Source organism: Siphateles boraxobius, unplaced genomic scaffold (genome assembly GCF_051911475.1).
Source record: "Siphateles boraxobius isolate OS27281-9 unplaced genomic scaffold, OSU_SipBor_1 61, whole genome shotgun sequence".
Classification (NCBI taxonomy): Eukaryota; Metazoa; Chordata; class Actinopteri; order Cypriniformes; family Leuciscidae; genus Siphateles; species Siphateles boraxobius.
Window position 1 is genome coordinate 12,122,501 of NW_027509188.1, and position 17,284 is coordinate 12,139,784.

Below are 17,284 nucleotides of genomic sequence, written 5' to 3' on the forward strand. Positions count from 1 at the left end.
TCGCGGAATTGGGCTTAATACGTTATCCGTTCCCCTGCATAAAGTTGATTTGATCTGTGATTTAGTGCATGGGGTGGTGGATCTTGGTATACGCCCTTTTTAACCTGTTGTTGGTGTCTCACTGATTCTTGGAAGTAATCTAGCCGGCGACCGCGTTTGGGGTAATGAAGTGCCCTCTTTGGTCATTACTGATGCTCCTTCCTGCATTAGTGGACCGGATGAGAGTGCGCAACAGTATCCGAATGTGTTCGTTGCTTGTGCAGTAACTCGTTCTGGGGCTCAGCCGAGAGCTGAAGGGAAAGATAGTGAGACTGAATCGTGTTTCGATTTGAGTAGGTATCTTATTGTAGTTTCTCAAGAAGAGTTGTCCAGTGAACAGCAAAATGATGAAACATTAAACTCACAATTTGAACAAGTTGTTAATAGCACTAAGATTCGAGACAGAGCACAAGGGTATTTTATTGAACAGGCGGTGTTACTGAGAAAGTGGTCTCCGCATGCTATTGAAGGTATGGGAGATTCTGTCATTCAGGTCGTGATACCAGTAAAGTTTCGCCCGTTGGTGTTGAAAATGGCCCATGATCAGCTTGCCAGGCATGCTGGTGTTCAGAAAACATATGATCGAATTCTTCGTTATTTTTACTGGCCACGTATTAAAAAGGACGTGGCCAGTTTTATTAAGACCTGTCATATTTGTCAGCTGACCGGTAATCCGAACCAGTCGTTAAAAGCAGCTCCTCTGCGTCCGATTCCGGCTGTATGTCAACCGTTCGAACATCTACTTGTTGAGTGCGTTGGTCCACTTCTTCATTCGAAGTCTGGAAATGAATACCTGTTGACAGTTATGTGTCAGGTTACACGTTATCCAGCCGCTTATCCATTGCGCTCGATAAATACAAAGTCTATCGTTAAAGCGCTTATGCAGTTCGTGTCTATTTTTGGGTTGCCCAAAATTATTCAATCAGACCAAGGAAGTAATTTTATTTCGAAGATGTTTGCTGAAGTACTTCACGATCTAGGGATTAAACACAACTTGGCAACAGCATACCATGCCCAGAGTCAAGGAGTACTTGAGCGTTTCCATTCTACATTGAAGTCGTTACTGAGAGCTTATTGTTTGGAAATGTAGAGGGACTGGGAAGAGGGGCTACCGTGGCTCATGTTAGCAGCCAGGGAAGTCACAGAGCAGAAAGTCTGTGGGTTATTAGCGGTCTTACGTGGTCAATGGATTGATTCAAAACCAGCGGAAAACTTGTCGGATTACGTACTGGGGTTTCGTCGCCGACTTTCATTGGCTGGGGAGTTGGCAGGGAAACATTTGAGAAAAACTCAGGGCAAGATGAAAAAATTGTTTGACCGTTGTGTTGAGCATCGTAAGTTTAGTGTTGGACCTTGCACCTTTGCCTTTAGCAGATTGTGTTCCCACACAAACGTCAGAGTTAGAACACGATATTGAGGTGGGCGAGGACGCTCCTGTCCGTCAACGTTTTTATAGAGTTTCGCTTAATAAACGAGAGGTTTTAGAAAAGGAGGTCCGATATTTGTTGGACAATAAGTTAGCCGAACCTTCCCGTTCTAACTGGTCTTCGCCGTGTTTGTTGGTTAAGAAATCGGATGGCACGTTCCGTTTCTGCACGGATTGTAGGAAACTAAATTCGGTTACAAAACCAGACTGTTTTCCTCTGCCGAGAATGGAGGATTGTGTTGATCAGGTCGGTGCTGCGAAGTTTGTGACCGAATTAGATCTACTAAAAGGTTACTGGCAGATCCGATAGACAGAGCGCGTACGTGAGGTTTCATCATTTATAACACCTAATGGGCTGTTTTCTTACCGGGTTATGAGTTTCGCTCTTCGAAACGCCCCAGCGACGTTTCAAAGATAGATGTATAGGATTATTGGGGGATTAGAGGGCGTGACGGTCTATTTAGATGATACAATCGTGGTAAGTGACACATGGCCAGAAAATCTGAAACGTTTACGCCTTCTGTTGGTTCGTCTTACTGAGGCAAATCTTACATTGAATCTGGATAAGTGTGAGTTTGCAGGAGCGACGGTGACATACCTGGGGAAAGTAACAAGGCAAGGACAGGTGCGTCCAGTGAGAGAGGAGGTGAGAGCAATAGATAAATTTCCGGTTCCCGTTACTAAGACGGAGTTGATGAGCAGAGGACGCTCATTCACTCATCACTTATTAGCCATTTTCACTCCCTAATATCTATTTTTTCACTCGTTTTGCTTTTGCATTAAATTATTATTATTCATAATGTCTTCATATTAAGTTATTTATTGTCACAGTGCTACCAGATACTCTCTGCAGAACTCAGTGGCTCTGGTTCTGCTGTCCTCAAGTGTTATTCTGGAGCCCGTGAACATAACGTACAGAGATTACAATGTGCAGTTTTATTTTAAGTCTATTTATTACATGGCTCTGTGGAATACTTGATTCTGATTGGTAAACGCGCCGTCCAGTGGTATGTTATTCCCAGATAACAATCGCTGAGAACAGAAACACAGGCTCACATGGAAAGTAGTTGACAATGAATAGAAAGGAGTCCAATAATAGCAAAGCGAATCACTTATTCTAAAAATAATTTCAATTATAAGTTAGAGGAATCCGACATATAATGAGGGCTGTTAACAGTAAAACGTCCGTCATTTAACGAATTTTAAAAACACGGATGGATAATACGAAATGCTTTCTGGCATTCTGACAGAAAAAAAACACAACCAAGAACAAAATTTAAACTTAGCCCATCAATTTTCAATTATCCTCTCTCAGGGTTTGTGTGAGAGCTCGTGCAGCACTGATACACCGGTACTTTTCGAATCCATGAGTAACTAACACGCTAGTTTTCAGACAAAATAAATGTGTAACATAATTAGGTACTTTAGTTATTATTAACACAAAAACGTAACACATGCAGCCTACGTTTCTCAACACTGAGAATGAATAAATAATCGCCTGTTTCTCCAGACTCGCGTTTATCAGTAATCCACAAATCACAGAACTTTCATAATCACTAAGCCATAGCAATTTTACTCTTATTTAGATTTATTGTTCACCAATACTTAAGCATTTTATAATTTGCATGGCTGAATGATGTTTTCCTCTTATCTGAGTGACCATGAATGACGGAGTATTTTAAGATAATCCATGCGATCATCGAATCCAGATTAAGTTAACTCAATACAATATTTCAACTTTCCACCCCAGCCCATTTCCCTTCAGGAGTGAGAAGTGCTGTGACTACTGTTCTGTCCTCGCTGATGAACTCAGTCAGACGGCGGAAGGGGGATCGAGCGGGATTCTTTATTGCTGCCGATTTCAGTCTCTGTTTAATGATAGGCCTTTCACATCTGTCAATCATCCCTGCTTGCTATTTGGGGAATGAACCCAGCGCTATGATTGGTCGAACTCCGCTTTTGCTGTTGCTTGATTTGAGGACTGCGCGTGGACAGAAGCGTCACCAGGTTTTTGCGTAGTTTAGAGTGACAAATTTTACCAGCGTTCTATGAGGTCAAAATGCGTATAGTTGGCAGGTCTGCACGCACACTCACACACACCTGCTCTGATGCAGAGCTCGTCCTGCTCCTGGCTCTCGTACAGCACGCACACACACACACACACACACACACACACCTGCTCTGAAGCGGAGCTCGTCCTGCTCCTGGCTCTCGTACAGCACGCGCACACACTCACACAAACACACACACACACACACCTGCTCTGTAGCTGAGCTCATCCTGCTCCTGGCCCTTGTACTCGTACAGCGCGCGTACACACACACTCTCACACACACACACACACACACTCACACAAACACACACACACACACACCTGCTCTGAAGCTGAGCTCGTCCTGCTCCTGCCCCTCGTATTCGTACAGCGCGCGCACACACACCGACACCACTGGAGAAGAAGGCTCGTCCTCGAACGGGTTCCCGTTAGCGTTAGCGGAGGCGAAGGGATTTCCTGTTTCCTCATCCGAGCCGTCGGTCACCGGCGTCTTCTCCACCACACTAGCGCTGAGGGGAAACACACACACATACGTGTCAGACAGAGCGGGAAGAGTGAGAGGGAGAGGACACACATGAAGTTAGAGTGAGTGTGTGAGTGTGTGTGTGTGTGTGTGTGTGTGTGTGTGTGTGTGTGTGTGTGTGTGTGTGTGTGTGTGAGAGAGAGAGAGAGTGAGTGAGTGAGTGTGTGTTCTGGTGTTTTCAGTGAAGCTTCACCACCGCAGCCATGCAGACACACACACACACACAGCTGATACGAGCACAAGCAGAGGCCGGAGGAGGAGAGAGAAACACAGACACAGAGACAGAGATAAAGATGAGATCATCTGTGTGTCACCAACGTTTGCTCGACCATCATCACTTCCTGTGGTGTGACAGCGCTCATCGTGCTGCTCTCGGGCTCCACCGGCTCTTCCTCATCCTCGTCCTCCTCGAACGGGTTCAAGCACACGGCCTCTGAGCTACTGGCTACAGTCACGCTAACAACACAGAGACAGCGTTACACACACACACACACACACACACACACACACACACACACACACACACACACACACACACACACACACACTGTGTGCTCAGCTAGTGCTAACAGACGCTCACAGCCTCAGGCAGGATCTGTATCACACAACACACTGACAGAACCGGTTTCACATTTACATATTTACACACACACACACACACACACACACACACACACACACACACACACACACGGCTGGCTCACGACTGCACGGGTTCACACTGCCATCTGATAATTCATAATTACTAGATTAAAAGTAAAAATTATGTGACAATTAGTATCTTGTGTTTTTAACTTTCTCATAATGATGACAGTATGTCATATGACAAGTTTTGAAATTGTATAATTTCGAATGTTTAAGTGATAATTGTGATTTCCCAAGGCAGAGATGGGCTTATGAATTTAAACCCAATTCCTAGTCAAATGAATATAATATCTTATCAATAACATCAGAGCGACAGCACTGGGAACGCCCACACGCCACTCACAGTACAGAGACTAGCGACACACACTACCGGTGTGAGCAGGGCTTCACTTCTACTGGGAGAGGAAATGGACAATGGTCATCATCCATGTGCTCAACACTGGTCTAGTGTTGGTCACACACACACACACACACACACACACACACACACACGGTCTCTCTCACCTGCTGCTGGTTTTGGAGGCTGTGGTCTCTGTGGTGTGACTGATTCCTGTCAGAGTGACTCCATCAGTGTGTTTCCTCTTAGTTTCCCGTCGACTGAACGTCCGGTTCAAGTCCATGGACAACTCCTACACACACACACACACACACACACACGTCCGTGTCTCAGAAGTTGTCCGTACAACACTTCAACAGACACCACTTTATCTAATAATTATAACTAAATATCTAATATATAAACGTAAATGCTAATGTTTTTTTCATCTCGTGATAAAGATCAGATGATTTGAACTTTTTTTTGTTTTTAACTATGTAATTTGGTATTTTTATCTCAAAATATTGACTTGATATCTCAATTTGGAGTTTCAGTCTCATAATTATGACTTAGTATCTCATGATTCATCTTTATAATTATATTTAGACTTCTTATATTGGTTGAGCCGAGTTCGAAGCCGTTGTAAATGACTCCACACACACGACACACACACACACACACACACCTGTGACCGCATTACATCAGTGTTACTGCGCAACCGCCGTTAGTGATGCTTTGTTGCTGCATGTGTTGCTTGGCAACATCTCTGGAACTACATTGCTTGGCGGAGGAATACATGTGTTATAACCACTGATCTATATATAATGACTGGACAGCGCTCATGACATCATAAACAGTGAAGCCAGGCTAGCGACACGGCTAACTCTAGTCAATGCATGTGTTTACACCAGCCGCTTCGCTAACGCCCGTTTCACACACACTCCGTTTGCAGTGCATTGCATGTCTAGAGCGTTCACACTGGATGCGTTCCAGGTGCGGTGTGTAGTATTTCTGCGGCTGAAATAAAGCGACAGCGCATGGGTCGTGGTCAAACTGAACACGGATTGACATGAAAATTAAAAAAAATAAATTAAATAAAAAAATAAATAAAAATAAATTGTGGCCCACAATATTTCTTGTAAAAAAAAGATTTAAATGCAAAAGAAAAGGTATGAGAGAGATATTTTTGTCAATTGTATGTTTTATTTTAAAATGTTTGCGATGGTAACGTATGGCCTACATGTTTAAATGTTTTGCCACTTGCTTGAGCAACTTACTATATAACGTTAAATCTATATAGAAGTAATGCATTGAATAATACGTTTCTTAAGTGTATTGAGTTTAAACGTGAATACGTCTGTGAAAGAATGTAGACCTGTAACTGTGTACAAATAGAACCGCAACGTTATAACTCTTTAATATTATTTTATAAAATACGCCGATATAAAAACAGAGAATAAATGTTGAGTTTGTGGTACAGCCGTAGATCAGTTGCGCACTGCAACAGCGCGTGCTAAAGTGTGTGTGAAACGGGCGTTAGTAACGGTAAACAAACTCTGCACAAAGCTCTTTTGAAGCGGTCAAATGGTGTCGCTATTGGACACTTAATTGTGATTTAGTTTGTGATTTGGTCTTTTTATCTTGTGATTTTGACATAATATCTCCAGATTTCATACATCATGATCTCATAATCTCATTATCGGCACTGAAACTCTTTCCCTCATAACTCACCTGTGCTTGTGTTTTCAGTGAGAATAACGTGCAATATTTCAGACCGTTCCTCAGGTACGGTATCACATGACTTCAGGAGACCACGGCATCACATGATCTGTCATATGAATTGCTGTTATGACACAGTTATTGTGTGATTGTTGGTGTCCAATGGCCCTGTTCTCTTCCACTTTCATGAATGCCTCGCGTTGTGACGTGTTTGGAGATGCCTGTGTGTGTGTGTATGTGTGTGTGTGTACCTCGAACTGAGGCCAGCTCATGGGCATGTGTGTGTGTGTTTGTGTGTGTGTGTGTACCTCGAACTGAGGCCAGCTCATGGGCATGTGTGTGTGTGTGTGTGTGTGTGTGTGTGTGTGTGTGTGTGTGTGTGTGTGTGTACCTCGAACTGAGGCCAGCTCATGGGCGTGTGTGTGTGTGTGTGTGTGTGTGTGTGTGTGTGTGTGTGTGTGTGTGTGTGTGTGTGTGTGTGTGTGTGTGTGTGTGTGTGTGTGTGTGTGTGTGTGTGTGTACCTCGAACTGAGGCCAGCTCATGGGCATGCCGGGCCCGTGGTTGGAGCGGAACCAGCGGAGGTCCTCCTGAGTGTCGGTGGCCTGGATGGTGTCCTCCAGTGTGTGATACACCGTCATGTACCTGAAGCACAGAGACGTTAAACTCGTCAGACACTCACAGCTCATCACATGACCACAGCTGGAGTGAGAGAGACTCCTCACAATAACAGCACTCCGGTGCAGATATATTCAATTCAGTTCACATGTACGTGTAGAGCGCTTTTCACAACACACGTGCATTTCTGTGAAGCTGCTTTGAAAGGATGAGTCCACATTATAATCTAGAGTGATCTGTTATCGGAAGTTATGCATTTCAGAAATGTACGGTAAAGGTATTAATTTAAACACTGTACTAATTATATGCAGAAACACTGAGCGGACTGTAGTGATGAGCAGTTGTTTGTTCAGGCCCGTGCGGTCCTCACTTGTGATTGGCTGAGAGGTCGAGGTGCTGCTTGACGCCCAGCAGGAGCTCCTTGAAGAAGCCCAGCCGGCTGTCCTCGAACTGCTGCCACTGCTCGAACACCTGCTCCATGTTCTCCATGTACTGCGGCGTCACCTTCTCCAGCTCCAGCAGAGACTTCTCGTAGCGCTCCCGAGTCTGACACACACACACACACACACACGGGAGATCAGAGGGGCAGCGGATCACACAACTCACCGTTTCCAATCACTTACACTCTTTGAGCCACGGATCGCATCATTTTTCAGATCAGCATTTTTTTATTATATATATACAGTGGGTATAGTAAAGAATCACCCCCTTTAAAATGCTTTAAGATGCTTTCCAACAGGTGTTTTATCATTCGTTGTAAAACTGTGGACCTAACGCTTTCCAAACGCCTCAAAACCGGAACATTCTTCCGTCGAGAGCTTGAATAATAGACACTCCAGCCCAGTCGGTGGCGATAATGCACCTTTGCCAATGTTTGGATAGCGTAGCCTACGATACCGCAACTGCGTAACTACAGAAAGAATACAAACAACCCCATTTCCGGAGTAATACCGTACCTCACAGAACATCCTATACAAGTCAATGGGGTTGGACAAAAACTACGATAAAACCTGCTGGAAAGCATCTTTTACAGCGAGTGCGTGAGCATATCAGTGAACACCCCAGACCACTCGGTGAGTTTCACGTCTTTGTAAACTAAAGTTTAATGCGTTTATATGAATGATTGTTCCAGTGCCCCTATGAACACATTGTGGAGGTGGGGGGGTGTTAACACAGAAACCGAAAATTTCTCGGGACAGCAGCATGTGTCCAAATTTCAATCTTAACCGTTCGATTTCATCAGAAACGATCTTAAAACAGGGCTTTAAGTGTAAAATACCGAACTTGTCCTAAAACGCTTTCAACTTTTTTGTTGTTGTTGCGGTGTCGCGGTGGGCAAGTGATGAAACCGCTGTTGCGACACCATGTAACACCGACTATCGTAGCAATTCTAGAGCTCACCGTTCATGCGAGCGGTCTCCTATTCAGAGAATAATTACGTCCTGTCCTGTAATAATGTCCTGTGTCCTGAGTGTTCAAGAACAAGTTTTCAAGTTTTTGTGTAGAAGATCAGGGTCAGTCATGGCCTAATGGTAACAGAGTTGGACTGGTGACCCAAAGGTTGCTGGTTCGATTCCAGTACCGGCAGGAATATGACTGAGGTGTCCATGAGCAAGGCACCTAACCCCCAATCGCTCCCCGGGCGCCACTCAAGGCTGCCCGCTGCTCCGGGTGTGTGTATCCACGTTTGCAGTGTGTGTGTGTTCACTACTCACTACTCTGCTCCTAATGTGTGTGCACTTACTTGGATGCGTTAAATGCAGAGGTCAAATTCCAAGTATGGGTTACCATACTTGGCCATCACGTGTCACTTTCACTTTCATAATGTTTACAGAATTAAATGTGACATTTAAAGTGAGTTGGGTGGTCTTATTTTCCTCATTTTTTGTAATGCCTTTGAATAACATGGGGGACATAAATCGCAATATCGCAGAATTGAATCGCAATAATACTGAATCGTGGCCCAAATATCGCAATACTATCGATTCGTCACATTTGTGCCAATTCCCACCCCTAGAGTGAAGCGCTCAGCCAATCAGAGCGGCGCGTGTGAGACTGACCTTCTGCACCTCCTGCTGGCTCTTCTCCAGCTTCTCCTGCAGCTTCTTCTGCGCCTCAGCGTTGCTGTTCTCCAGTTTGCTGGTGCTCTCTCGACTGGAGGCCGCTTTCTCGTCCTTGCAGGCGGCGTGGTACGCCTTCTTCATCCCGTCCACCTGTGCATCATCATCATCATCATCATCAGTATCAGTGTTGGGGGACTCATTACAGGTGACTTGAGTTACGCAATCACATTACCTTTTCAAGTCACTGCTAAAGTAACATTACTTTTTCAATCCACAACAAAATATCTGAGCTACTTTTTCAAATAAGTAACGCTAGTTACTTTTTCACATTTATTGACAACTCTCCTGTCCTCATGTTGAGAGAAATAAAGTGAGGAGGTGTGTGTGTGTGTGTGTAAACATGATGGTTACTGTAGTTCTAGACTAAAAGTGAACATGCATTTACTCATCTCACTTGCACAAAAACATTCAGTATTCCTCAAAATGAATAAAAACAGTAAAATGCAATATTTTATAATTAACTATATTAAATTCACAAACATACTCTATGTATTTAATCTCACTTTATTAACCAATGTCTTTGCTGCTGACCCTTTCATTATCTAATTCAACCATACCAATAAGCAAATATGACTTTAGATTAGATTTAAAATAAGAGTGTTGAACTTCCTTCTCCTGTCTCCTATTATAATCCAGCACTGAAAGGTTTGTTTGTACAGGTGTAACTATACATTTCCTTCAGTCTGAGGCTTGTTCATTTCACTATTGGTGTGAAAGGGCCTTAACATTTGTCCAAATATATATTTTTTTGTTGTTGTTATTAAAAAACAGGCAATCAAGGCCAGCCCAGATGAGAAAAAGTAACGCAAAAGTAATGTAATGCATTACTTTTCATAAAAAATAAAGTAACACAATTTTTTAGGGAGTAACACAATATTGTAATGCATTACTTTTAAAAGTAACTTTCCCCAACATCATCATCATCATCATACACACACTGCAGCATTATGAAAGTGTGTGTCAGAGAACGCCAGCAGAAACAGCACGGATGGACGGCTTGCACATGTTTTTGGGACGCACCCTTCATGCATACTTCACAGGACAGATAAGATGCAAATTTAGTGCTCAGGAGCACAACCATGTGCAACGTCGATCACATGACTGCACTGGCAGCTGTACCGGTCTGATTCACTTATTTATCTTCATGTGTGTATATATTTATATTGAAGACTTAAGGTATCAGAAGTAGATGTTCAAGGAATCAGATGAGGAATTATTTAATTATAGAAGATTTTAAAGGAATTTAAGCTTGTTTTTAATGGAATCAGAAGTAGAATTATTTTTAATAAATATTTTAATGGATTCAGAAGTAGAATAATTTTAAGATTTTTTTTTCAATGGAACCAAAATTCAAATAATGTAAAGATTTTTTTTAATGGATTCACAAGTAAAATTATTTTAAGATTCTTTTTAATAGAATAAGTAGAAGAATAATTTAAGGATTTTTTTTTTAATGGAATCAGAAGTATAATTATTCTTAAGTAATCTGTTAAGAATAGGAGTGGGATTTTTTTTAAGTTCCTAAGAATAGGATGTGGAAATATTTCAGCCCTGCTGGTTTGGAGATGGTTTAGTAAATTAGAAAATAAATGGAAATCAATTCACTGATCTTCCTGAAATGATCCTGCACTGATCAAATGTAGCACAATCTAACAAATCGCGTGTATGTTTTGCGGGTGTGTTGTGGTAGATTTACTAGACAGCCTCGTGTGCAAACAGTTGGGACACACCCCTGATTAAAAGGGGCTTTGTTGTGACCTGAACGCCTGTGTGTGCTGTCGTTGGTGCGCTTGTACCTCCTTGAGCTTCTTGGCCCAGGGCTTCTGAGCCTTGCGAAAGCCGTCGTCTGCTTCTTTGGTCTCCTTGAAGCCGCCGATCATCTGTTTGTGGTAAGCGTCCTTCTGCCAGTTCTTGACCTTCTCGTAGTCCTCGGCCATCAGAGCAGCCTTCACCTCCATGTGCAGGTCGCTCACCTTCTCGGCCTCGGTCATGAGCGCGCACCAGGCCCGCTCCAGCGTCCCGTACTGGGGCCCTGCAGGAGACAGAGGCGGGGTTCAGACGGGGGCAGTGATCTTACCCTGACTCTGGGTCAAGCAGAACTCAAAAACAACAGTAGTGCTGGGCGGTTTGACCAAACCACCGTATTATTCTAAATCATACGGCATATGACGGTATTATTTTTTCAAGCATGACTGGGTGTTAACCACATTTTCTACTGATCGAGAGAGGAGATACTGCAGTAGATGAACTTAAAATGCTCTATTTTACTGTCATGAGTGAATATTGTAGAAAAATCCACACTAGTATTAAAACAGGTTTACAAGGCCCCAGAAAATGATGCGGTTTACATAGATGTGCCAGCAGGAGGCGCTGTAGGAGCGGCAGAGACAGCGGTTTTCCCGGTAAACGGCTCATAAACGCTGCTTTATCAGGAAAGATAGAGAAAGATTAAATGAAATTAACATCGCAACTTTTCTTAAGACCATCACGTCAGTCCCCTTCAAAGATACATTCATTTAAAAACACCCGCACCGCGTTTTGACTTTGAAACGTGCAGTGCTCATATTTATTCAACGACGTCAATGCCAACCACAAATAGATTTTCTAAAAGACTGTGCTGATATTGTGAACCAATGTATGGTAAACACTGTAATATAATTTGACAGCTTATCAATTATAGTTTAACCTGTCCATCTTCACCGTCACGCTCAGTAACACACACAGCTGTGCATCACCAGTGCAAAAGTGACAAGACCCTCTCAAACGCCGTGCCGCGTTCCCAACGTTGTTTAAGCGGCATACACCGGTATTGCGGTATATTAAAAATTCACATTACAACAAAAATAAACACCGGTATTCGGTATGAACCGGTATACCGCCCAGAACTAAACAACAGATGCCGGTTTCTCAGGAGTGCCCCAGGGTTCGCTACTGGGCCCGCTGATATTCTCATATTCTGCACCACACACACCACAGCTAACCAGCGGAGAGCGTCACACTCACATGGACACTTTAGGAAGAGTGGTCAACGCAACCTGGGGTGTTTCCCGTACAACGCCGTAACTCGCTGCTTCAACACCATAATATGATGCATCGTTGAAGAAAACAACTAGCTAGTCACGACTATTTTCTGAAATCATATTGTCGCACATCAATAAAAAGACCCTCTCAAGCAGTATCACGACGCATTCCCAGCATTGTTTAAAGGTGCAGTGTGTAATCTAGTGGTGAGTTTACGAATCGCACCAATCAAAAGTTACGGTGGCCGACAGGAAGTGATCTCGTCATCTGAGACAGCAGAGAGTAGCCAGTTCAGCAATAAGGTTTCTTTACAAAGATTAATAAAGACATTATGTTTACTTAATTATTCAGTAAAACGATAATGTTATTGCGATTGTTATTGTTATGTGTTCATCATTGTGTCAGTGTTTTATTCACTGACTTTAGCTAGATCTTTGCACGAAGAACAACATAGTGGAAACGCGTTTGTCCGTTCAGGGCCACTGTAGAAACATGTCGATGTAAGGAGACCCGCAGTGTGTGTAGATAGAAACGACTCATTCTAAGATAATAAAAACATAACGGTTCATTATGTAAGGTCTTTATAAACCACTGAAAACTAGTTATGTATATGATATTGCATTTCTGTCAACAGATCCTTTACACAATGCACTCATAGGCTTGTTCTTACGCACTAGAGCTCGTTCACATATGCGCACTCTTTAAAAACTATGCTTTAAATCTCTTGACAAACTAAAAGATGTAAATGGCATTTGTATGTATTGTAAATAAAAGATATAGATTGCATTGAATGTCAGTTTGCTTATTGTGGCTGAAGATAAGGATTTATTGAATGCAAACGAGAAACTCTGCTTCTAACCACAGGCCGAGACTCTGCGATGCTGTTTGCGAATGTTCGTTGGAACGATGGTTTCGAGAAACACAGACTCGTTGAACAGCTGATAACGACCGAACTAGTGACTATAGTTGGCTAACGGTGCTTTTGGGAAACGCAGCCCTGAATGACTCGTCTATAACAAACTACTGCTAATCTACTGAAGCTCACACTCTGAGTGCATGTTTTGTGCTTCATCTTGTTTTAATGCATTGCTTGGTTCTCTTATTGACTCTGTGAATGCTTGTATATATTAAGGGTTTCACTTTCACTACTGATTAAACTTTAATGGCTAGCCATTAACACATCATCATGTGGTCTATTTAAATACTGATTTGAAATACATGTACAATACATTATAAACGACTCCAATCGCAGTACGAGTACTAGCAGAAAAGTGCAAGGAAAGCCAGTCGACAGGGAAACAAAGCTTATTTCCTCAGTATCACATTTAAATATGGCCTTTAGCTAAACAAAGATATGAAGCTAAATAACAGCACATCGTGTGCGTGCGCTATCAAAACAAGCAACTTTCACAACACTGTGCGCAGGATTGACCAGAGCCACGACCTGGATACAGGAATTCTGTCAATCCAAGATAACGCACATTATCAGAAAGCAAGATAACGGCACACGATAAATCCAAGATCCTCTGGATGAACTTTACTTTCCTGAACACCTGCAGCAAAGTCTTCATCATCATCATCATCATCATCATCATCATCGACCAGGATTTGAGTCTGGCCTCGTTTACAAAGCCGTTCTGACGCAAATCTTCTGATTCATCACAATCCAAACGTTTTGTGTTCTTTTGACAACAAATTTTAGCATTTACCATAATAATATATAACAAAATGAATTAGATAAATGTGAAATTAAACTTGAAAGACAGCCGAAGGTCTATTTACCTTTTCATTATTCTGAGTGCCAGCAGTACTTGTGTGCAAGTGAATCATTTTAATTGGATCCTTTTCATACAGCCAGTTTATCTCTTTTGCATTTATGAAAATGACTAACCTGAGAGTCTAACGATCACGTCATTCCTGCACACATTATTCACATACACACACTTTTCATTAAAGGGTGGGGATTATGTTAATTGTGAATGAGAGAGCACACCTGAGTGGAATTCATTAACATACATTAAACAATCAAACCTGAGGTTTAGGAAAGATTTGTGCGAGAAATGAAATGCAAATATGATCAGGGATGGCAAGCGGATGCCAATAGAACAACATCGCTCGACTTCTGAATAGACTAATGTCTAAAAACCCTAGATAATAAACCAAAAACAGTCATGGTTATTGATAAATCAAGGCCCTCTTTATCTGAGATCGTATCTGAAACAACATGTGAACTGCACAACATCAGATGATTCATTTCCAGTGAATGAATCTCTCCTGTTGAAACTGAAAGACTCAGAACCGAGAGCTCCGCCTCTAGATTCTGATTGGACGAGGCACGCGTGACGCTGATGTTCTGATGTGTCAGCGGATTATTATTCTTCATAATCGAGTCATATGTTTTCACTTAAATAATATTTTAAATGAGTAGTCAGCAAAATGTACTAAACTTGAAACTACTCATTATGCAAAATGGCCCTATATTAAGTGTTATAATTATATAAATTATTGTAATATTGCTTGATGTTGTAATGTAGCGTTGTAGGCAGAATGGGCTTTAACACTGTGTCTACACCGGACGCGGCTGTTGTTGGTCGCGTCACAACAGCTGTTTACCCTGGACGCGCACAGCGCCCGTTACACAGCAGAACGTGGCACTGTTTACTGTCGGAGATTTGTCGCTCGTGTCGCGCTGCACCCAATGTGAACAACATCACTGATTATAATGGGTTCAAGTGTCTTTTGTAGCATCGCGCCGCTCGCGTCCGGTGTTGTTCAGGCAGCAGCAGACAAGCAGTGTCTCAAAGGTAAGTTGCTAACTAGTTAGCAGTGCGGTATAGGCATGAGTCTTTTGAATGGTGATTTAACGCCACGTTGTCCAGAAAACCAGAAAATCATTAACAGGGCCTTTGTTTAAAAATCTAGCCAATCCAGACACTGACCAGTTCAGCCCTGCTTCGCTTCACTGGCGGCCAGTCTCGGCTACAGGGAGACAAGATGAGGACCGTTCCTCCAAGATCTTGAAATTATCATTATTATTGCTTTACTACTGTGTGGATGAATGTGTGGGGATAGCACACACACACACACACGCAGAGAAACGTTACATCAGTTCCCGGTCTTGAGAAGCACTGTTTCCTCTTTCTCATTATAGGCTCCCTCAGATGATTCATCCGCTATAAAGTGTGTGTTCAGGGGAAGTGATGTCACACAGCCTAACTAGTGACCACACAGACGAGCCCTACTCCTTCAGACAAGAAGTGTTCTGGGAGAAAAGTGAATGAGCGCACACACACACACACAGTAGGGCTGGGCGATAAAGCTCACTAGAGCAGACATGTTTACTCTGATCGTCTCGCTCACGAGATCCAGTGAGAAGCGCTTGAATTCAGCGAAGAACACAAATGTCCAGTTTAAACCAGTTTAAAGGCAGATGAAACAGCGCTGACAAACTGGAGAAACACTGTGCGCAACGATACAGTCAGACTCCGAATTGACATGGATTTACTGTAACGTTAGCCTAGTAATATTAACTGAACCAGGAAATGTGGGATATACATATTGAATTGTATTATATTATTAATGTAGACAATGTATTAAAGGACTAATGTAATATAATTACAGTATTTAATGTATTTAGGCTACTGTTTTTCATAAAAATACCATAGAAAGCATAAAGTTACATGTTGCCATGCTAGTGACGTGCTATAGCCTATGCCTAGCGTTATCTGTGGTTATCAAGATCTAAATGCATGATACTGGATGAACAATGGTTAATTTTAATAAAACTCAAATAGTCAGAATATTTTTATACTTTTTCTAACAGATGTTACTGTTTTTGTTAATGAACATACTAGCCTTGGCTTAGGGCTGGGCGATAAATAGATTTTATCGATTAACTCGAATGTGTAGTTTACGCCGATTTTTTTAATGAAAATCGTTTTTCTCTTAAACAACCGCCGACGCTCCCCTCTGGGCTCCCGTAGTTCCGACCCGGCTCAGCGCTTGCCATGATAGAGATACACAAACAACATGGCAAATGAGCAAGACCGCGGCAGCAGAAGCACACCCGCCGAAAACATTTACAAGCTGAATCTGCAGGGCCGCCAACTCTCACGAGTTCACTGTGAGAGACGCAATTCTGTCACTTTTTACACGCTCTCACGCCACACATCCATTTTCTCGCGCAGAGAAAAATCGCGAAGCAAAGAGGACACTGACACCGACAGACAAGACAGAGCAGGTTACTATCGATATGAAACAGATTCTCAGCTCTCAGATTCTGTCAGTTTTATTACAAAATTCAAACAATAAACACCGTTTTGGCGCTTGTAAATGTGACGTGAGAGAACGCTGGCAGATCTCAGTTCAAGCGGCACGTGAACCGAACATCTGTTACTCTTTACTACAAACTTACCGAGATGTAATAAAATCGATCGATCAGTGTTTTTCAACCGCGGAAAGATGTCCATAAAACAGCTGGAGAACAACATATGCCACGTAATGTTATATTTACCTCAAGATGGCTTTTAATGACCCATAGCACGCGTGTTAGACGCATTATAAAATATAAAACGCATTATATTTAATTTGAGTTGGTTTTAACCTTTAATAATACCAGCTGACAGGCCTCTCTGTATGTTTACAGCATTAGGTGATTTTTGTATTATTATTGGAGAACAATAAACACATTAACGTATCAAGAATTGAATTGAAATTGTGAAATTTGTGTTAAGCAATAATAAAAACAGTAGCAAACCAGTAAACTTAATAAAATTATGTTTAGTTACCAAATAATTTGACAAT

At 42.3% G+C, this 17,284-nt stretch overlaps 1 protein-coding gene across 3 annotated transcripts in view; it reads right to left on the reverse strand.

Annotated features, from left to right (window-relative positions):
- pacsin2 (protein kinase C and casein kinase substrate in neurons 2) overlaps positions 1–17,284 on the reverse strand; it is a 31,185-nt gene that overhangs the window by 4,010 nt on the left and 9,891 nt on the right. For 2 of the 3 annotated variants that reach the window (XM_077209383.1, XM_077209385.1), the window contains 7 exons: positions 11,257–11,492; positions 9,398–9,550; positions 7,708–7,883; positions 7,244–7,364; positions 5,191–5,315; positions 4,360–4,497; positions 3,840–4,027 (listed from right to left, as the gene is read on the reverse strand). In XM_077209383.1, coding sequence (XP_077065498.1) covers positions 3,840–4,027; positions 4,360–4,497; positions 5,191–5,315; positions 7,244–7,364; positions 7,708–7,883; positions 9,398–9,550; positions 11,257–11,492 — 1,137 coding nt within the window. The remainder of the gene's footprint in view (positions 1–3,839; positions 4,028–4,359; positions 4,498–5,190; positions 5,316–7,243; positions 7,365–7,707; positions 7,884–9,397; positions 9,551–11,256; positions 11,493–17,284) is intronic. The other variant, XM_077209384.1, reaches the window with a different exon arrangement.